The sequence below is a fragment of the Tachysurus vachellii genome, chromosome 10 (genome assembly GCF_030014155.1).
Source record: "Tachysurus vachellii isolate PV-2020 chromosome 10, HZAU_Pvac_v1, whole genome shotgun sequence".
In the NCBI taxonomy this organism is placed as follows: Eukaryota; Metazoa; Chordata; class Actinopteri; order Siluriformes; family Bagridae; genus Tachysurus; species Tachysurus vachellii.
In genome coordinates, this window is record NC_083469.1 from 7,776,191 (window position 1) to 7,799,437 (window position 23,247).

General features: G+C 37.7%; 1 protein-coding gene across 1 annotated transcript in view; it reads left to right on the forward strand.

Annotated features, from left to right (window-relative positions):
* Positions 1-23,247, forward strand: part of alk (ALK receptor tyrosine kinase) — a 442,935-nt gene that overhangs the window by 204,152 nt on the left and 215,536 nt on the right. The window contains exon 3 of the mRNA XM_060879161.1: positions 6,564-6,677. Coding sequence (XP_060735144.1) covers positions 6,564-6,677 — 114 coding nt within the window. The remainder of the gene's footprint in view (positions 1-6,563; positions 6,678-23,247) is intronic.

The following is a 23,247-nucleotide window of genomic DNA, read 5'->3' on the forward strand; positions in this document are numbered from 1 at the left end:
ATGACCTTTCCATAAAACTGAACGGTGACATTTGTGACAGCCTGAAAAAAAAAAAAAAAAAAAACTCAGACAGACGGGAACCCTGTGGAATACACTGGCTCGAATATGAGGCTAGTAAAAGGGCTGCAGCCACATTTTCATGTAAACAGTCCTGGAATGATGCGTCAATTACCTTTATCTGGTTTGATTTCAGACAAATTTCAGACAAATTTACTGCTATAACCTTCAGGGACTGGCATTAAACTGGAGTGCATTCTAGAAAGCAAGTAAACAACATCAGTCAAAGCTCATAGCTTTACAGATAGTAGAAAAATACAATCATGAAACAAATGACAGCCTTTTTTTTATCATAAGGAATATTTTAAGTAAGGCTCTGAATATTAATGAGTCAGAATGAGCAGTTTAGGAGATTTTAGCACATTTGGTCTTTAATAATGTATAATACAACCTGTAATTATTTAAGAATGAGTAATAATTCACATCATTTTGACATTTTTGGTCTTAAGAGAATTAGACACAAATATTCTTTATATGAAGTGCATAGCGTCAATCTGATTTAATACCAAGACGAAATAATCATCAAGTCTGGATACGGATTTGTTACCATGGTTAACAATTCTGAATTCTGACTACTGTCTTTGGGAATTTCAACTTTTTTAAGTATAACTTTTTTAAAGAAAATGCAAAAGCAGGTCCACACCGGCAGGCAGTTTTCCATGAGAAGTCGTTAAGTATTTTCTGCTAATTTTTTTTGCCAATTGACACTTGGTTACTGTGACCACTCACTCACTCACTCACTCACTTTCTACCGCTTATCCGAACTACCTCGGGTCACGAGGAGCCTGTGCCTATTTCAGGCGTCATCAAGCATCAAGGCAGGATACACCCTGGACGGCGTGCCAACCCATCGCAGGGCACAGACACACTCTTATTCACTCACGCAATCACACACTATGGACAATTTTCCAGAGATGCCAATCAACCTACCATGCATGTTTTTGGACCGGGGGAGGAAACCGGAGTACCCGGAGGAAACCCCCGAGGCACAGGGAGAACATGCAAACTCCACACACACAAGGCGTAGGCGGGAATCGAACCCCCAACCCTGGAGGTGTGAGGTGAACGTGCTAACTACTAAGCCACCGTGCCCCCTTACTGTGACCAAAGTACGACAATTTCTCACTTGTGAACCAATCATGCAACCTATGAGTCCCTCCATTAGACATAGGTTATTTCACACTGTGCATGTTTGCAGGTTCCTCCATAGTGTCGGTCTGTGTTGGTGTCAGACTCAGTTGATTCTTTTGGACCATCTTCATAATAGATCATCATAAACACACATGATGAACACAACCGTCAGCTCATCATATCATCTTTTTTTATTATTATTATTTTGAAGCTCTTATGTGCAGTAAAGCTTTTCATCTCTTCTGTGTCCTACAACGTTTCCTTGCCCACACCACCTCCAGGGTTTTCTACTCCTTGTCCACATGACAGCTTTACTGTACCAGACTAAACTTCCAGTGTGAAAGCCTCCTAAGAATCACATTTCTACAATATATTTCGTTTCTTCTGCACCTTATATCCGTAGTAAACAACTCTACAAATCTCTTTAACCGATTCTTCTGTTGCTGTCTCTGTTTACTTAGCACCATGCGGAGCAATGTCTACTTTAAGATAAACTAATCAATAATGATGCTGATCCTCTAGCTGCTGTGGCCGTGCAGAACCTCCAGGCTCGGCGCTGTTCTGGGACAAGGAGGCTGTAATGAGGTGTGCATGAGTGTGTCAGTGGACTTAGAGAAATTTACCGCACATGAACAGAATACTAGAGAAGTCCAGCTTGACTCTTGAGCCTGACAGAAATCAATGCTCTCCTTTGTGTTATAGCCAGTTTAATTCATCCGCTGATTTTTTTTTCCCTACCCCCTTTTCGGTTGACTTAGACAAGCATTTAATGATCTACCGAGAAAGGACTGGTAAAATGTATCCACATCCAACCTTAATTAATATAAAGGGAGAAAGCTACAATGACATGCAAGCTGTGCCACCAGGGGAATGGTGGGTAAGTAACTGTGTCAGGAAAGGGGATATATATGCATGCTGTGGTTTTATTTTTTATGCTTAATTAAAAATAATCTAATCTATATATAGGATAGAGGTGTTTTTTATATAATAGTAATAATGACTATAAGAATAATAATAACAACAATAATAGCAATAATAATAATAATAATAATAATAATAATAATAGTAATAATAATAATTGTTATTGTTATTTAAAAAAAAGCCTTCTTGTTAAATTAATAGTGACATTTTTCAGTGACTAATGTGATCATTAAAGCAGGAATTCTATCGCTAAATATCTATATTTGCAATATACTAGACTGTTATACACACATACACACATAGGTGCTTATTTGAACTTATACAAAATCACATCATTATATTTTTTTATGCTATTGTTTTATTTAATGTTTTTTATTTGGTTTCATCATACTGCAGTTGGAAAGGGGAAAAATAATCTGCTTTTCCTGTCATTATTTTCTATCCTAAATGCAAAACAAACAAAAAAAAGGGTTTGCAGGATCAAGTGTTATTTTATACGCCGCTGAATAACGAGTCTGTAAACGATATTGTTATAACAAGCAAATTTACAGTGATTGACATGAAGATTATAACTTGAGGTATTCATGCAGCAATATAGATGCAATTTGCAATTTCATGGTCATTTCCTTGCTTGCCATTTACACATAATTGCATCTGTCTATCTTTAAATGTATTTATTCTGTAATTTGCTTTTTTTTTATGTTACATCGTATTGCAAAGCAAAGAGAAAAAAATTATCAAAAAATTCTGGCAACCTTGGAGATGTGACATGAACACATAACATTGTATTAATCTTAATGTGTCCGGCAAATACTTGCATTAGCTGACTGCGAATACAAAAGTATGCATATTGATGTTTCCTTTGAATTTACTGACCGGATTTTTATTTATTTTTTTGTAAGAGAATAAAAAGCTCAGACTTCCTATGGTTTGGCTTAATAAGAGTTTAACAAGGGTTCAGTTTGAGAATGTAGCAGGTAATAAGGACCGGCACCTTTTCTGTCTGAGCGTTCCTCGGGTACAGATATGACAGCTATTATGAATGCTCATTATTTCCAAGGACTGTCTAAAGCACCTTTCATCATCTTTAAATTGTTGAATGTGTTATTTACTCAACTAAAATGTTCTTTGTGCTAAAACTGTCAGATGTCAAAAGTTACTTTGGTTCATTTTGACATAGGAAGACTGTGTTTCTGGAGAGTTTTCAAAGAGCCATAACCAGCTCTTGGCAGATGCTTCTGACACTTCAGAGGTAGTTTGATATCTGATAGAGCATCTCTTACTGTAGCTCTGCTCCCCACACTCCTTCATGGGTAATGACTTTATTACTGGACCATTGAAACACTGCCAAACAAAGCTCATGATTGAAGCACTACATCATGTTCCATCAAACATGTCAGTTTTTGCCCTCCACATAGAGTTTGATATTGAGCGCTTGTTATTTATTTCATTGTTTTTTCAACCAGATGAAGGTTGCTGCAGCTGAGCAGGTCTGAGATTTGAGCTCTGAAAGGAAACGGGGTGATGAGGAAGGAGTTGGCGAGGGCCTCATTGATCAGATGATGAAGTGCTGGTGTGTTTTTCCCAAATCGAGCTCAATCGAGCTTCTGGGCAGCCGTGTGATGAGTGGAAAACAGCTGTAGAGAACAAATGAGAGAAAAATTAGAAAGGAGGGAAATTAGGGAAATTGAGGTAACTGGAGAACAGCAGTACTGCTTTTGCACTAACATTTTTCACACCGATGCAAAGCTTTTTAACATCTTTCCGTAGTTTATTTGAGTGCTGAACAGAGACAAACGAAGCAGGTGACGCTTATGAAAGTCAAGCTGTGTTTACTATTGATCTTCTCTTAATGGTCATTTACAATGATTAAAGAGTTTAGGCAAGTCCAGATTCCTCAGAGGCCTTAGTGTACTGGCACACACTCTCCGTTCATTACTGTCTAAAAGGAAAGAGAATGACCCTTGGCAGGCCCTAATACACTGACTGATCTGTCTGAGTCTAGTCCATATTATCATACTGCAATTCAAAGATGCTCATTAAATGGGAAAGCCTGTAAGGGGTCTGATTGTAATTATACAATTAGAAAATCTGTATGCCAATACAGTTACAAAAAAAAAAAAAAAAACGCCTGATGCACACTTTGTGGTTTAGTCACATTTTTATGGAATGTTAAGATTTATATGAATAATATTAGGCAGGAAAAGCGTTAAAGGAACATTACCTAATGCATCAAGGCAGATTTTATGCCTTTTCACCACTTGGTAATTCAAGCCACTGTAGAATATTTCAAAGACATAAAATCTAAGTTATGAATGCCACGCTGTCATATCTGATGCCGTTTCGAATTGATCCATTTAATCTAACACTTTAAACCGCAACAGGAATAGAAGACAGGCGAATATTTGTACAGCTTATGGCTTACATGAATCAGTCGAAACAGCATGCGTTGCTTTGCCTTCTACAGTGAAAAATAGTACAATTTTAGCTTAAAATCTGACACAGCATTTGGGGATTGCGTTTATTTTGCATCCTTGTTTTGACCTTTTACCCTCCTACCAAATGTTCACACAGCCAAGTGGCTGAAAGTCATTCATTGTTAATGATAGCAGCTGATGTATAGCAACAGGAGTTGTGTTTGATCTGAGCTTAACTCTATTCAAATGAGTAGCCAAGTGAAAGACAGCTCTCAATAGGAGAGACGGTTGTTGGTATGCTTATTCCAAGCTATGTGTTTCTAGTTTCCACTCCTGAAACAATACGGATTTGTTTGGAAGTAAACTCGCCTGATTTGTTGTCTAGCAGGTGATTACTTAGCTAGCGTTTTAGTTTATGCGGCTATATCGGAATAGCCGCTCTGAAAAGGTCGTTCTCAAGGTACCATTCTGCACTTTTCCTTGGTACAACCAAGACTCCACCTTTGTACTGTTTGGTTCATTTGTTTCTAAGAGTACAGGGTAACTACTGTATAACAAGAAGCTAGCAAGGTCAAAAGTAATGGCGCTGTACAGATAACCGGTAAATGGTTATAAGTTCCTGAAGTGCTTCTACTTGAACCATTTTCAAATAAAATGCCTCTTTTCAGTGGTTCTGCTTAGAACAAACTGAAGAACCTTTTTTAAGTTTATTCAGCATTCAACTCTCCCTGATGTTCTTTTTTTGGTCTCATTGTTAAAACACTTACTTTGTTTGAGGTCATCCCCCTAAAAAAGGGTTTTGTGTAAAACCCTTGGAGAGCAATTAACCTTTTTTTATATTAAAACAATTTTATAATTCAAATAAAATTAAGGTGAACTCAATGCTATCCAGGTTCCCTGCAACCCAGCATGATAAGCGGTGTATAGAATGGATGGACGGATAATAATAATAATAATAATAATAATAATAATAATAATAATAATAATAATAATAATAATAAAGTACCTGTACATCATTTTAAAAAGAAGTTTCCAACTTGTATTCAAAGCACTCTATTGGGTCCTTTTCAACGAACCCACTGAATGGTTATAGACACGTGGACAAAACAGTTCTATCCTTGAATTAAATAAAGATTAAAAGCCACAATGGTCACTGAAATTGACAAAAGTATAAATAAATAAAAATGTATTGAAAATTGAAAATGAAAATGAAAATCAGACATTGCAAATTGTGGTTTAACAGAAGCATTTAAATAATAATAATAATAATAATAATAATAATAATAATAATAATAATAATAATAATAATAATAATAATAATAATAGGGGCACGGTGGCTTAGTGGTTAGCACGTTCGCCTCACACCTCCAGGGTCGGGGTTCGATTCCAGCCTCCGCCTTGTGTGTGTGGAGTTTGCATGTTCTCCCCGTGCCTCGGGGGTTTCCTCCGGGTACTCCGGTTTCCTCCCCCGGTCCAAAGACATGCATGGTAGGTTGATTGGCATCTCTGGAAAATTGTCCGTAGTGTGTGAGTGTGTGAGTGAATGAGAGTGTGTGTGCCCTGCGATGGGTTGGCACTTCGTCCAGTGTGTATCCTGCCTTGATGCCCAATGATGCCTGAGATAGGCACAGGATCCCCGTGACCCGAGGTAGTTCGGATAAGCGGTAGAAAATGAATGAATAATAATAATAATAATAATAATAATAATAATAGATAGATAAGAAAAGATAGGGACCATAGGAACCATTGTGGGTTTTTCTTGCTTTAATCAAATACCAACAATTTTGTTCATGTGTGTATATAAAGAATCATTTTGGGGTTCGATATATGAAGCAAATGATAGACTCTTTCCTTTAAACAACAGGAAAAAAAGAGACTTTGATTTGTTTTTCTTAAAGACATCTCCTGCAGCATATTTAAAAACTTTAAAGCTTTTGTAGCATTCATTTCATGGAGCCCAACATCTGAAACACTGCAGCGTACAGAGTGATATACATTATAAATCCATATAACAACATGCACTAATTTACTTTGCAGGAGCTGCGACAGTCAGAAATACCGGAAACACTGATGCTTCACTGCGCTACTGGAACTTCTCCTGGATATCGGCGGACGTTCTCGGCTTCCCAGAGGACACGTCAACCGATTCGGGTAAGTCATCTGCCTTCAAAAGGCTTTCACTTAAAAGAAAGAATAGCACTTTATAGGATGTGACGTGTGTCAGGAGCTTCCTGTCATCACGTATATGCATCACTGCCTTATTAAAAACTCAGTATTACAGCTCCTGTATGTCCGAGCTAGCATGTGTGGAATGCAAGAATATTTGTCTAACAGATATTAAAAAGTATTTAGGTGAATACGAAGAGAGAGTGATATAAATAGAATAAGACAGGCATGAGGATAGGAAGCCTGAGAGAATTCACTGCCCAACTGAATACAGAACATTCACAATGTGTTGAGGATTTAACAATTAATAAAGCACTGACTGCTTTTTATTATTATTCTGACTTTATTTGTCTGATGATATGCTGTGGTCGCTGTCATTGATTTAAAGGTGGGTTTGAAAGCCAATGTTGACATTTGAAATCACCAAAACAAACACGCCCCTAACCCAAATGGGTCCCACCCCTGTATTGATAGCTCCGCCCACACATACATACATACGTAACCCAGGCAACTAATGGAAAGAAATGTGTCTTTATTATAGCTGAAGGGAAGAACAATACGATTGCAGATAAACAAACAAGCAAAAATGACACACAAGCATAATCATGCAAAGGACGGCATATATTAGTTCTGTGAAACAAAGCAAAACCAACGTTACTCACCTATCGAGAAGGAAAAAAGCGCCTTGGGGTCCCATCGCAGGCCTTCCCGCTCCTTCGGTTCTCTCCAGCGCTGGAAAGCTGATCCTATATTAACACGTCCTACTTCTTGCCTTATCGTAAGCCTTTCTTCTCTTTCTTTCTTAATTTTTATCCTCCATGTCAATGTTAAAATCACTGTCTCCTAATGTCACATATGCTCACTGAACACTCTCTCGGCCCATATTGACAAGACACGCCCCTTTCTGCTCATTGGCTACACGTTAGTTTTGTTTTTGTGTTGTTTGGCGGCCCAACGCAGTTTTCTGAAGCATTTCTCAAACAACGGAGACCCACCTTTAATAGATCTACATTTAGATACTTAGACCTGGACTATAGACACTAGAAAATTTTATGTGCACTAAAAAAGAACTTACTGAAGCAGATAAAGTGTCTGAACAACCCTGTATATTCTCTCACTCCGGTTTCCACCATGTCTGGCTACGCTGTTTTAACACGTCTGTGCTGATTGTGCCGAAGAGATTCAATGGTAATTATCAACGCCGTTCATTTACCATTACATTTGATTGCAGGCCTATTTAATCCTTTTGTTTTGGCTTTCTCTCTCACAGTACCTTTTTATGTTAATCATTATTTTCATCTGAAAATGTTCAGTGACATCTCTAATAAAAAGTTCACAGGTGTTACTGATTGTTTTGGTGGTCATTAATTTAATATTCGAAGCATCTTCAAACGTCTGCGTGTAGCCTAGTCGAAGAGAGGCGGACTGAGGGGCGGAATTCTTTTATTTATAGTGTTGAGCTATAAAGCTAGATAAGAAATGGGCTTAAATCAAATAACTGACTGAGAAACTAATTTATAAAAACAACTGAATGAAGGAAATGAAAGTTTGACCTCTAGTGGTGTGGCAGAGAAATGCCCCAGATATTCGTAACATTCAGAGATGTCAATCATTCCATACTCAGTGTCAATTACGTAAGAATAAAAATGACTGTACTTTTATGAGTGATTGAGTAGAAGCATACTCCAAATCGAAAGTTGTTCTGGATGCTGTTTGGTATCATAAACCAGCCCAGAGAAGTGAGCGAGAATCTGCTTATTTAATCCAGAGATTATACAGAAGTCTATAAATTCAGGTTCTGAATTTCATAAATTGTTATGCTTGGTTTTTCACTCCAGTCTTATATCAAGCCATTGTACCACATATGTAGTATACCGCTAGATGTAACAAGGTGTCACAGCCAGGATGGAAGGAGACAGACCCGTACGCAGGATAGCTTTGAATGAAAGGGGGTTTAATAAATGATGAAGACAGGTACAAAAACATGATGAGAACTGAAATAAAACAGATGACGACACTTAACAGAGACTAGACATGACACCGGGTATAACGCAACTAATGATTCCGCGCTGCATTCAGCAACGCGGCTTACTTAAATACAATGAAGATAATGACAACATTAGGAACAGGTGATGAAACAGGGAGGAGCAGACGAAGGCGGGGCAGACACAACAATAGCACATGGCCAAAAGTCCGGGCTGAATCATGACACAAGGCTGTTCAATCTTTAACTAAATTTAAAAAAAGGAAGCTTACAACACAATATTCGGAGAAACAAAGTGAACAGATGAGTGGAATTTAAATCAAATGAAATCTTGTGGCTCTATGGGCCTTTTTACACCTGGTCACTTCATGTGTTTTCTCTGATCCGATAGCTATCTGATTTGTTAAAACTGTTCCATTTACATTAGGCCACATAAATGCGTCTTGGCGAATTGGATATCAATCCGATCTTTCTACTCCTGCCCAAAATGCAAATGTATTTTACCTCATTCCGTGGTAATTGTAATGGAACACGCTTTGGTGTATACACTTAAATATACTTTTGTTTCTATATGTTTTACAAAGCTTTTGTTGGACGCTTTCATCGCTCCAAAGAGCAATAAGTGCCTGCGTGTCGTCCATGTTATTTGTTTCTAGCGCGATGCACGACTCGTGAGTCACCTGCGAGTGACGTACTTCCGTTTGGGAGGAGTATAGCGCTGACGTATGTGGCTTGAACAACCACATTCATTTACACCTGTCCAGTTTCATCTGAAATGCGTCCCAGACCACCTCCTGAAGTGGTTTAAACGATCGGATTTATATCCGTCTTGAAAACGTTTCGGAGGGCATTTAGACCTGGTCTTTTTACCATCGGATAGCTATCAGATCACAGAAAACGCATGAAGTGACCAGGTGTAAAAAGCCCCTTTAAAACATGATCCATATCTTTTGGTTCATTTGGCTCCTGGACCAGTTGGCATTGCTGGTCAATGGGCTTGATGTATGTCATTGGTGTTTTTACCCTATAAGTATCTGGCAGCAATCAGAAATAGGCGTTCACTCTTTGCGATCGCTGACAGTTGCTTAATGCGAAAACACACCTATGGTTTGGCTCGCTAACAAGATTTTACTGAGATTCGCCGCATGGATCTGATTTATGTACAAACATTTCCCTTCAGAATTTTTATTTTATTTGTCAAGACAAATGATTTGTGGTCAGATGGATGGTTTCGCATAGATTTTGTGGTTTGCGGTGTATTGTACTAGCCAGGTGCTACTAGGGGAAAATAAATAATGAAAAGGAAAGTGAAAACCTGCTACTTGCATGAGCATGAGCTCTTTCTAAAAAAAAAAAAAAAAAATATGTATCTCTGTGATTAAAATAATCATAGCTGGTTTATGTACGATAAGAATCTTTCAAAGGACAAAATTTCCCTTGAAGGAAAATTCTACCCCGAGGGACTCATATTAATCTTTATAATTAATATGTGATCTTCAGTGGCACTTAAGAATTATTTTGTAATTATATTTTGTCCTTTTTAGCTTTTTTTTTTTTTGACATGTTGGCCTGTTTTTCTTTTATCAGTCTTTAGCATTATCCACACGAGTGAGCTTTAGACTTTGCTACTCTGGAAGCTTTTTTTTTCCTTGCCATGATTGCCTCTGGCTTGCTCATTAAGTACAAATAGGAGCAAGTAGAAACCTTTATTTTGTCACATATACATTACAGCACAGTGAAATTATTTCTTCACATATGCTAACTTTTGGAGGTCGTGGTCAGAGCACAGGGTCAGCCATGATACAGCGCCCCTGGAGCAGAGAGGGTTAAGGGCCTTGCTCAAGGGCCCAACGGTGGCAGCTTAGCAGTGCTGGGGCTTGAACGCCCGATCCTAGATATAGATCTATTAATAAACTAGCTAATTAATAGATTAACTAACTTTGGTAACATAAGGTGCAGGAAGACCCTACATGTGTCTAGTTGCCTCTCAGACTATCAGTCAATTAGCCCATATGAGTGAAAGTCACTCTGTGCATGTAAGTGTCCTTGAGTTATCAGTGCTTGTGTCAGAGGTTAGGTTGCCTACAGATTTTCGTCAGCATCCCGACACGTCCCTGCTCTTCAGCTGCGTATGAAAAGTCTTCAAGTGGAGTGTGATTGACGTAGAGAATCCAGGGACCTGAGTGACTGTAATCTCTCATGGCTGTATAATTGGTGTCACTGGGATGATGCTGCGCTCTCTGATTTATGCCAGTGTGGTCATCCTACCAGTCAGTGTGACCATGACAGATACTTTCTCTCATTACTCACTCTGACAAGGTGGGACGTGGAACGGCTGACCCTACTGCTTCTTAATGCACTTAATTCAGATCAGATCAGATTTTCTGTAAATACAAAACACACTGCCAATGATATCAGTGAATGACTGGTCCAAATATAGCTGACTGTGGAGAAAAAATATCCTACTGTACGTGCTGTTATTTAAAAAAGCAATGGCACCCATGTCACTGGGTCACTTGTCACTTTATTTATTTATTTATTTTATTTCAATGACAGCAAAACACCTGCCTCTGTAATATATAAAATGAAGATAGCTTTAACAATATTCTATTCTCTTTGGTCAAAAAATGTGCCCAAATGAATGGACAGATTTTCTAGAGTTCTGTTTAAAGAGCATGGATAAGGGGTGAAAGATGACCGGTGAGGAGGAAGGTAGCTAGCATGCTGTGTACCACATTTCAGGCATGGTGATGTATGACCAGTGTCCTTTCAGCATCTGTTGTGCGCTGGCATTTATTATGAGCGGCGGTGGAGAGCTTGGCTGGGCGCCGCAGGCAGGAGGGCAAAGTCTCTGCACTTCAAATCGAGACGGATCTCCTCCTACACAACCATGACACTAGAACTAATGCTTACTCTTGTTTGGAGAGCTGCTCTGATTGAGCCCCATCTGGAGTACGGGCAGTGTTGTGTGCCAGAAAACTGCAGACTGGCATCTGTTTGTGAGAAAAGGACAAGGTAAAGGTGGTCTCGTGCCTTGTTTGGCGTTAGCAGTTTTCCTGTTAAAGTCATATATCAGAAGGGCTGTAATTGGGGTTGTTGGTGTGTTATGCCAAATCTGACGTTTGATTAATTTGCAATAACAGAATAGCTCAGATGTTATATTTTACAATGTCAAATGATATTAATATGCTTGTTCTAATACATCAAATGGCAGAAAAGTTTCCTGTGAGGGTCCTGAGCTGTTTATTTATCAGTGTTTTGTCATGGTCTGATTTCAAATTCGGGGGGCACGGTGGCTTAGTGGTTAGCACGTTTGCCTCACACCTCCAGGGTTGGGGGTTCGATTCCCGCCTCCGCCTTGTGTGTGTGGAGTTTGCATGTTCTCCCCGTGCCTCTGGGGTTTCCTCCGGGTACTCCGGTTTCCTCCCCCGGTCCAAAGACATGCATGGTAGGTTGATTGGCATCTCTGAAAAATTGTCCGTAGTGTGTGATTGCGTGAGTGAATGAGAGTGTGTGTGTGTGCCCTGCGATGGGTTGGCACTCCGTCCAGGGTGTATCCTGCCTTGATGCCCGATGATGCCTGAAATAAGCACAGGCTCCCCGTGACCCGAGGTAATTCAGATAAGCGGTAGAAAATGAATGAATGATTTCAAATTCTAATTTTATTTATTTATTATTTATTTGAATACACAATCATACACCTACAACATGTAGTGAAATGCTTTTTACAACTGACCATGATATAAAAATAAGCAATTAGTAGATAATAATGGTATTGTGTGTGTGTGTGTGTGTGTATATATATATATATATATATATATATATATATATATATATATATATATATATACATATATGCGCTAGTGTTAACAGGACCTTGTTTTCATGGAAGCATTATTTCAGAGCACATAACAACACCCTGGTTGTGTATTTTCCTAGAACAGCATGGCTTAAATTGTGTTTTTGGAGGATGGAGTAATAGTTAGCACGAATGAAGACAAAGATAAGATATATGATACTTAAAGTCTTCTTATACTCCAGCTGAACTGATTTGTTTGACATGCTTTTACTGTCTCAGTCACCAATATTATCCCCAATAGTCAGCATTAACCCTTGCTTCATTACTACCAAAGGCAAGCGATGCAGCAGCACTTTAATCCTTTATTAATCACTTTGCACACAGTGATACTGCTACGGTTACTCTTCTAAACGGACCATTCCTCAGATTGTAATTTTCTTGAGTTGTACTTTATCGGTATTGTTAAATCAGCACTTTAAGTCTTAACTATAAATTCTAATTCTAACTATATCAGATCAATATTCAGTATTAGGGGACCTTTCATTTCCTGTCATGATGTTTAGTTACTAATGCCTTCGTGTTTCAAGGAAAAATATAATAGACTGTGAAGCAGTAAATGCATATGGAGACACACACACACACACACACACACACACACACACTCATTTTTTTGTTTTTATCATCCTCCCGCTTTTTCTCAGAAGCGTGTGTACCATTCACAAGCTCTCACTGGTCAATACTGCATCTGAATTCAGCCTCGTCTACACTAAAATGAGAGCGAGATTGAATTTCCACCCCGAAGTCCATCCTAAGCGAGAGAACCCAGTCAAGAAAGCGCTGCTGATTAATATCCGTCTGCGCCGCCGCTGCGGTGCTTTTCATGCGTTGTTTTATTTAGCTTCTTCACATCATTCTACATTTTCTGTATCTGTCACCACACAATCATGACTCATCCAGTCATCTGTCCATCCCTCCTTTCCTGTCTGACATGGTGCCTTGGACTCGGCATCATCCGTTCAAGCAATCTGGAGAATGCATAAACAATCTGCAGATACAAATATTTCACACATAGTGGTGAAAAATAAACATATTCTTCGTCGTTCAAGCCGGTTTTATTAGTGCAAATGTAGCAAACTTCAGGTTGCAGTGGCAGAGCTTGTATGCAAATCAGGAAGGCAATTATTTTTGTTTGCTCTTGTGTTGGAGCCTGGCGCTATTGTAAAACAGGAACACGGCCATTTGTATTCCAGACAGAAACCAGCCACACCTGGCTTTGTTCCAGACGACCCCTGACACTGTGAGGTAACCAAGCGCTCAGTTTCATGATAAATGAGGTCAGGGTCACTCTGACATTATAGGCTCATTAACCCAAAGCAGACTCTCTTTATAGGTCCTCACCATCACCTAGACCAAATCAAGCACAGCATCACCAATGAACTAACTACTACGGCTGCAATAAATCGGCGGGTTTATTTATTACCTCTCAAGCAGATGAGTCATATTAGATTTACTAGTTACATTTATGTAACGTCGGCACCATCGGGAATATCATTAATCTACAAATAGGTTATTCCTGCTGTGCCCTGTTTCACTCAAAGGTGGTTATTTACAACCTTCCGAATTATCGTTCTTGTGTCACAACAGGGTGCAGTCCCATGTACAACCGACAACAATCACAGAAAGCTATTTATCATAGAGAGATAAGAGATTAATTATTTTTTTGGAAACACACTCCGCTAATATATTTTGGAAACCAATCTGATGCACCTGTTACAAAAATAATTTGAACAAGCTTATGATGATGACCTCTGTCTATTAGCACTGTGCTGCCAGTTGCCACTGATTGGACTTCCCTGGCAGGGATATTCCCACTCAACTTCTTAAATCCTGGCTGCTCTTATTTCAGTATTTTTCTTCCAGTGCCCTGGGCCCATCAGAGAGGAACATAAAGTGCAGGAGGAATCATTTGCCATTTTGAATTTGCAAATTTATGGCCTATAAAGGCTCCATGCCAGTGCCGTTTACAGGTCCCCCTAATGCTTTATAGCCACAACCCTTATGTCAAGATACCCACAAACCACCCTGGTCTGTGCATTAGTATTCATACATATTGGTACAGTCTAATTGCCAGCCTGGTTGTTTACAGCGCTCAGGAAACAAGTTCTGCTGAAGCCCTGGGATATCTTCAATGACTTTAATGGAAAGCTTTGAAAAAAAAAAAATATATACTGTATATATATATGTATATATAAATATATACCTATATATATATATATATATATATATATATATATATATATATATATAGGTATATATATATATATATATATATATATATATACCTATATATATATATATATATATATATATATATATATATATATATATATATATATATATATATATATATATATATATACTCCAATACCGCTGGATAAAATCCAATAAAAGCCGTCTCCAATCACCGGACTTCTGATAAAACTCATCTGTTCCCAGTCACATACACACACACACACACACACACACACACACACACAAAAAAAAGAAGTCTTATTTATAGGCATATTGCAAAGTGGTTGGTCAATGGTTTGTCAACAAGCCCAAGCTACATCCTGTGGAGTTCTTCTCCGGATGTCATCTCAAACCAAGCAGAATTGTATTAAATTCGAGAATTTGTGCTTGGTATTGGGACCTTGAGATAAGGGACAATTTACTTCTTCTTCTTCTTGTGAAGTTAGCCTGTAAGAGCAGCATCATTGGCTGGGGCCACATTTACCTCTAAACCTTATTCACAAATTAAACAAACAATTTTGAATACCTTAGGACTGCAAAGCGCCTAAACAACTACGAAGATTGATGGTCTCTATTCTGGCCAGTTTCAGGTCACCCTTTCATATTGGCTTGGTTCCAAGAATACCAAGGCAGACACACACCGCCAGCCCACAAGAAAGCATTGAGGATTTAAAACCTCCTCCCTCCTGCTTTGTGGTACTGGGAAAAGGACCAAGCTATTGCTTGCACACCTCAGCAACAAATTCCCTGAGCTTGCCCCTGAACAAATTGTTCATTCATCAATTACATACAATACATCATGCACCTTTGTTCAGACGTCGTTATTAACCACAGTGCTCAGTTCATCTCGGTATTATGGATAAACTGGGGTAACTTGTAAGCCTTTGGGCAGGTGCACAGGGCCAACTCAGAGATTTGCTGGTGGCTCATACAATAATTGTGAGCAGAGAACCAAGAGAACTAGAGAAGAAAAACGTCCTGAGATAAGATCATGAAGAAACTATAAGAGAACTTAAAGGGGCATCCATCATCTACTGCATGACAGAGGACAGAACGATTAAAAAGAATTTCTCTACAAATGTGAATCAAGATCAGAATAAACTTATTTTAAATAATTCTGAAGCAAGGTTTTTTGGTGCATTGCAATGATTACTGTATAACATAAAGTGCATGTTTAAATGGTGATGTTTAGCTGTTCATGGTGATGTTCAGCATTTTTTTGTCCAAAGTTCTTATATATGTTTAATATTCTTAAACTCTGTTGACAAATTATTGCCATTATGTGACATCGACATACCAAAATACACCACTAAACTACAGCCAGACTGGAAATGATCATAAGAAAAAAAAAATAAATGACAAAAAGTTTTACTTGACTCTGGTTTCAAATTCAGATCAAAAATGGATGAAAAGAGTCAAAAGTACAAGAACAGGGATACATCTTTATGACTATTTATGTAAGTCAGTGATTTTCAGCTCCAGCTTGTGACTTGTCCATTTAAACCAGGTCTGTTATAGATTATTAGCAACCATACTGTCCAGTCCTGTACTCTTTCTGCTAGAACCCGGGACATTTTCAGTGTGTAGGATCTTCTGTAGGATCTTAGAAGAAATTATTATAAATGACCTTCTTTTTAATTTCATGGTTTATCTGCCTTTTGCTCTGTCCTTATCTGGAGGAATCATTTATCTGAGCTGTCTGCCGCCTTGAAAATTGTCAAACGTTATGTTGGTCCCCATTCATTTTCTCTGATACACATCTGAGCAGAAAATCAGTCGACACAGATTCGCTCTGTGAAATCAACGCCCCGTCGTTACTTGGAATTTACATTTAGCATTAGGGTACATTTGCTTGAATAATTGAAATAATTTCTAGCTCAGCAGTGGCGTAATAGAATCAGAAAGCTCACAAACACATACGAAATTGATTGTTATTTAAATTTTTTTTCAATTTGAAGTAACTGGGAAAACATTATGGGGCTGTCAGGAAGAAAATAGTTTATAAAATGACTTAAATAACATGAGGTATTTCTAGTAAATGAGTATAGACTGATAAAAATTAGTGCTATTGTAGGCTAACAATCCTGAACGTTCTTATTGACTGATATCTAAGAGGATATTATTACACACTTCAGGCTATTAAGACATAGGATAAATGAGGGGTGTAAATGAGGACAAATGGCCGATAAAACCTCTGTCTTCGGTCATTTGGTAAGTCATCAATTCTTGCTTAGTGGGCCAGAGTTCTAGGAGCAGGAGCTGCATGACATATCCGGAAATCATTGCAAGTTTTGTTCGGTTGCTTCGGCTTTGAAATGAAAATGAAAATGTGCTTACCATCCTTGCTGATTTCAACTGAAGTTTGCCCAACTGAAGACACTATATGTATACATATTATATATATATATATATATACAGTATGTATACATATAGTGTCTTCAGTATATAACTTTATATATTACATTTGTGTCATTAATCTAATGAGTATTTCAGCTCCAGCTGGTCTTGGGTGAAACTGTAATTGCCCCCAAATCTAATCAACCAAATTAGAGGAATAATTAGATACAGCTGATTGGACCTATCCAGACTTGATTACTATCTAGCCTTGTTAAACATAAACCTCTCTTATTGCCATCAGACAAATATTCAGCAAGGAGATTATTAGGGAAAAAATTAAATCCCAAAATGAGTTTCATAGGCATTTCAACGGGTCGTTGAATCTACAAGGGAAGGAAGGCAGCTTGATTTACAGAGTGAACCTGAGCAGTAACACTTCACAATAACAGTACATGGATAATCATTCCCTAATAGCGTACCTTAAATAGTATTTCAGTTCTTGTGAATTTGTCTGTGAATGAAGGCCACATTAAGTACATGTTTGTCAGTTGTTTTATTAATTAACATGTACAAATAAACTAAACCAAATATTCTCTGTATGAGTGAATATGAAATACATTAATAAAAATGATTAATATTAGGCATATCATTTTGAATTTCCCTTGTAATCCAGCAGCAGGTTCCTTGCGCTTCTTTGGCAGGGAACTAACCAAGCTACTGAGGGGTTAAATCTCAGTGCTGGTCTCAAGTCTGGATAAAATGGTAGGGTTTTGTCAGGAAGGGCATCCGGTGTATATCCTGTGCCAAATCAAACACGCGGACCAAATGATCCGCTGTGGCGACCCTGAACAGGCAGCTGCTGAAAGACAAAAACAACAACGTGCATCATTTCAAATTCTTTCCCCTTTTGGGTAAAGGAGCAGAGACCCAGGGCCAAGCCACCCAGTGCATGTATTAGTAACGCAGTGGGATTGGAAGAAAAATGGGAAGACGGTGACTAAAAATGGGTTGAGATGAAATCATTTGTGTTTACTATTTCTGCATCTTTCTACAGTATATTTTCTATATCTGTTGGTTAAACCTTACACAGCATTTGAAGATAATGACTTCAAATTTTAGATGCTTATGAACAAGTACTTGGGTCTCTCACAGAGCAGAAATGGGTTTGAAAATAGATACATTTTTTTGGAAAAAAAAACCCCTAACAATAATTTTTGAGTATGTTTTAAGTTGTTAAATATGGCCCGTTGGTTGTCACTAATAGGCAAGATAACAACATAAATACTTATGAAAAAATAGAGATTTTTAAAGGCGTAAGTGTCTAGTTTCAAATGAGTCATCAACCACCACTGGAGTGTGACAGGACAAAGAAATCCAATGCTAAATGTGGACACAAATTTCATTTATGTGAAGTCAGTAACTCCTTCTTTTTACACAAAAACAAAATATAAATAACCTCTAAACTGCTTTCAGAATTACTTCGGAGCCACAGCCAATTTTAGTATTCACACCTAACTGTAACACCTAAATGTTCCTTCATTCATGCAACTTTAGTAAGAACTTTATTTTAGTCATGGTTCAGTTCAGTTCAGTTACAATTTCTTTTCTGTAAAGGACAAAGCAGCTTTACAATATAAATATATGTAAATTCAGGATAGAAATATTACATTTACGAATGGATCAATTAATCAATTTATTCCTTGTGCTGGATCTGAAGCCCCAACCAGGATGACCAGGGATAAAGTGGGAATTCACACCTAGAGGCAATCTAGAGTCCTTTACATCCTGGATTGTTTTCAAATGGTAGGAGGAACCTCGTGTCTGACTTGCAGCTTATCAGAAAGCTCATAGCCTGTATGATTGCCAGAAGTCATTCCTCTTAAATCAGGATACTTTAATATCAAACACCAAACCCGAGACTACCTGTAAAAGGTGGTATGAAGTCGTTTGTGCTACGATTCACGTGAATGTAAATTCAACTTGTATTCAGGTCTGCACTTGTACAGAAAGTAACACAAACTTCTCACGTGTTTTAATCGATGCTAACATTGTTAGTTTATACAACACTTTTGTATCATTGTACTGTATCAGGGGAATGTTGTGGGACAGAGAAGAGGTATATGATCCAAGATGGCGGCGCAGCAGTAGCACACAGCCGCCACTCCGGATTCAGTGGTGCTTTTTACGTTTTTTACCATTTTCTTTTGCACTGTTTGCACCAGGTTGCACAGTTGCACTTTATGTAGCTAGGACTAACTTACTAAGTCCTTAGCTCTGTCTTTGTTTTATGTAGCACCATGGTCCTGGAGAAACGTTGTCTTATTACACTGTGTGCTGCAACAGCTATATATGGTTGAAATGACAATAAAAGCTTCTTGACTTGACTTGAGGTGCAAAATAACACCAATCGTGTTCTCCATGCACTTTCGTGATGACGTTTGATGAACACAAATGCACCGGGGTTCGATAGAATCAGTGAGTCTGTAACCAGACCAACGCTGCAGGGATGCTGAGAACAATCTCATATTTTGATTTGGACTGTAAACAAAGTTTCCCAAATCTCCTCAGATAGATTTCTAGACACAACAACAACAAAAAAAAGCGGGAAAAGTAAAAGCGACAAAATAAAGTGAAGTTTAACCAAAAATAAAAATAGTGAAGAAAAAAACTGAGGTACATTAACATGTAATCTACTCGACCTAACAGAGAAGGTTTTATTGTTTTTTTTGGTGGTGACACTTGCTGTGCTGTTACGGGCTTGAAGCGTTTGATTCACTCTAATTTAGACCAAATTAACAACACTGTCTTTACAATTCTGGTGACTCGTCAATCAATTTCAGTCTGTCAAACAGGCAAAAGAAATGAAAACTTTGAGCAAAATGTTTTCAAGTAGACAGTAAGCACATAGCTGCTTTAATATACTTAATTTTCCCTTCAGAACATTTTTTTTTCAGTGTTTTTTGTTGAAATGGCTGGTATGCTTTAGGTAGTTTGTACTGAGGCTACTAGTGAAACTATGGCATTAAAGCAGGCAGCTAAACGATGATAGGCATGACCACTAGAGACTAATGTAGAGCAATTTAAGTGATGAGAGGTAAAAAAATCACCGCCGGTCTAAAAGCAGGGTTAAAGGGAGAGAAAATTGAAGCTCAACTTGAAGTTAAAGTTAAGACACATTCGATTAGAACTGATGTGGCAGGAAGTGAAATGTTGGATGCAATTTTTTATAAAGCAATGTATATGGGAAAAAAAAAAAACACACACACACACACACACACAAACAGAATTTCTTGCACCTATTGTTTAAAGGTTGCACAACACTGCAAGTGTAATTAATTATATAAAACATATGTTTAATAATAATAATAATAATAATAATAATAATAATAATAATAATAATAATAATAATAATAATAAATAAGAAGAAGAAAAAGAAGAAGATTCACTGTTATTATTATTATTATTATTATTATTATTATTATTATTATTACTAGTATTATTGTTGTTGTTGTTGTAAATATTTAAATAAATAAATAAATAAATAAATATGTCTGAAGATTTGGGAACAAATCTGACATCATAAAAAAAGCTGGAAATGATTTCTTCACAGAACTGTATAAACGTATATGTGTGGGTGAAGTAATATAGAAATGTTGCTTTTATATATCAAGGCCACTGATTTTCATACGATGTTTGCGTTGTGAAATATTTCAGAACAGGGCTGACCATGATCATTGTTGTTATTGCGGTTTTCATTCATTAGCCATTCAGACAAACACACATTACATAAGAATTTAGCGTGTAACAATTCCACTCATTATCTCACATGCATTCTCTCACTAACAGATGCTTTTTGAGTTGCTCTTTAGTCATTTCAACCATGAAAAGAGCTCATGTATCATTTCATTTCACTGGCTTCAAAGTCTCCCTTTGTGATTTAATGGTAATTATCGTCTTTTTCCCTAAAATGACAAAGTGAGTTCATTTATATTCACTAATATAAAGAAGATTTCTTAAATGGCCTTTAAATGTAGCCACATCCTGCAGTGTACAGTCATGCAACATTAACAGAGCCGGATGCGATGGATCTTAACAGGAGCAGCTCATTAGGCAGAGACGTTCTTCTGGATGACCTAGACCACTTCATGGAACATTGCCTGAAACACACACACACACACACTCACACAGTTATAGCCGATACAACCAAAACCACAACATGTAAAATGAGCCAAAATGTCACAGATTCAAAACGCTAAGAATGAATAAATGAATAGATAATATTACTTTTTAATACGATTTCGAAGCTTAATGAAAGTCTTAACTTGTTTTTGGAGACGTTCTTACCTCTGATGACCTTTTTTAGCAGGCGCTTTCTTTCTTCCCGTAACACATGCGGGGAAACAGATAAATGTGAAAGCTTTCTAAACTCTTCAGCGCTAGCAAAGCAATGATGAAGAAAGACAAATGCACTATAGTGCACGCTCGCTGAGTGAAGGATAATTTGCACAGCAAGTTACGAAGAGCCAAGAAGAAAGTCTGGGCCGACACACACACACACACACACACACACACACACACACACACACACACACACACACACACACACACACACATGCTCAAAAGGCACACATTCATAAGCCACCTGGGGGTTTCAACCCACAATCCTCTGATAAGCAGCAAAATCCCACTTGCCATTTTAAAAGTATACGGTTCGACTGTAACACTCTGAGAAAGACTGGATATGCAAATCAATTCAAATAAACCAATTCGAGACAAACCACAAGAAGAACTTGTTTGATCAGAGCAGCCTGAATGCAGCAAACTCTAAACTCTTATTGTGTATAAATGTGGAATGAAGCGATGCATACCTGTATATACATAGAAATAACGCCAACAACCCGAATAATAACTCTACACAACCACAGCGCCCAGAAAAGCATCACAGAATGCACAACAAACAACAGAAGCGAGTAAGGACGCAAAAAAACAGGACAGTTTAAGGTCACTTAACTATCATCTAATCTTCTAAGGTCTAGTTTTGGTAAATGTGCATGCGCTGTAGCCTCAGATTATTATTCTTGGCTGACAGAAGCGGAAGCTGATAATAAGCCGTCATGACTACTGGAAAAAAATGCTATTTTTTTCAACCAGTATCAATGCGTAATGGAAAATACAAGAAAAATCCCATTTGGCAATTGAATAGGAGCAAATCTTTTTTTTTTAAATCACATCTGTACAATAATATCTTGGTAGTGCTTGAATAACAATGCATCCACTGAGATGAGAGTTTCTAAACTACTTAATTGTATGCCTGGCAAACTGGGTCGTTCTTACAACACAGGGATGATTAGGCCTCTCTGTGGCATACTTCCTGTATGCTTTATGAAAGAAATACAGCTATACAGTATACTGTAGTGCCTTCAGGAAGTTCTTTGTTATAAGGGTAAAAAATATACTTTGAATTCATTCGAATGATCGAACAATTTAATATTTGTGATTTTTTTATATGTACCGTAGCAAAACGAAAAAAAAAAAAGTCCTGTGTGCTCATTAGTTAAACCTACAGTATATCAGCGGTGTCCAATCTTATCCGCAAAGGGTCGGTGTGGGTGCAGGTTTTCATTCCAACCAAGCAGAAGCCACACCTGATTCCACCTGTTTAATCAGTTGCTCTTGGCTTTTAGTAAACTCTGGTGTGGCTTCTGCTTGGTTGGAACGAAAACCTGCACCCACACCGGCCCTTTGTGGATAAGATTGAACACCGCTGACCGATATAGTCTGCAGTGACGCATTTAAACGGCTTTGACATTATTCTTGTCTATTCGTTGAATGCACCCAAATATCCCTGACTTGTCTCTCTTGATTAGAACGTTTAGCCTTTGCTTATCTGTCAGACTAGTGTATATAAAGAAAAAAGAAAAGAAAAAGGATTGAAACATTTGCATACCCAAGCAAGACCTTGAACAAAGTTTCATTAAAAAAAAAAATAAAAAAAAAAAAAAATATTTATATATATATATATATATATATATATATATATATATATATGTATATATATATATCTACAGCCACAATAGGTAACTTCAGAATTTTTTTCAATCTTTGAAACAATTTTAAATCCATATACAGTACAGTAAAACTCA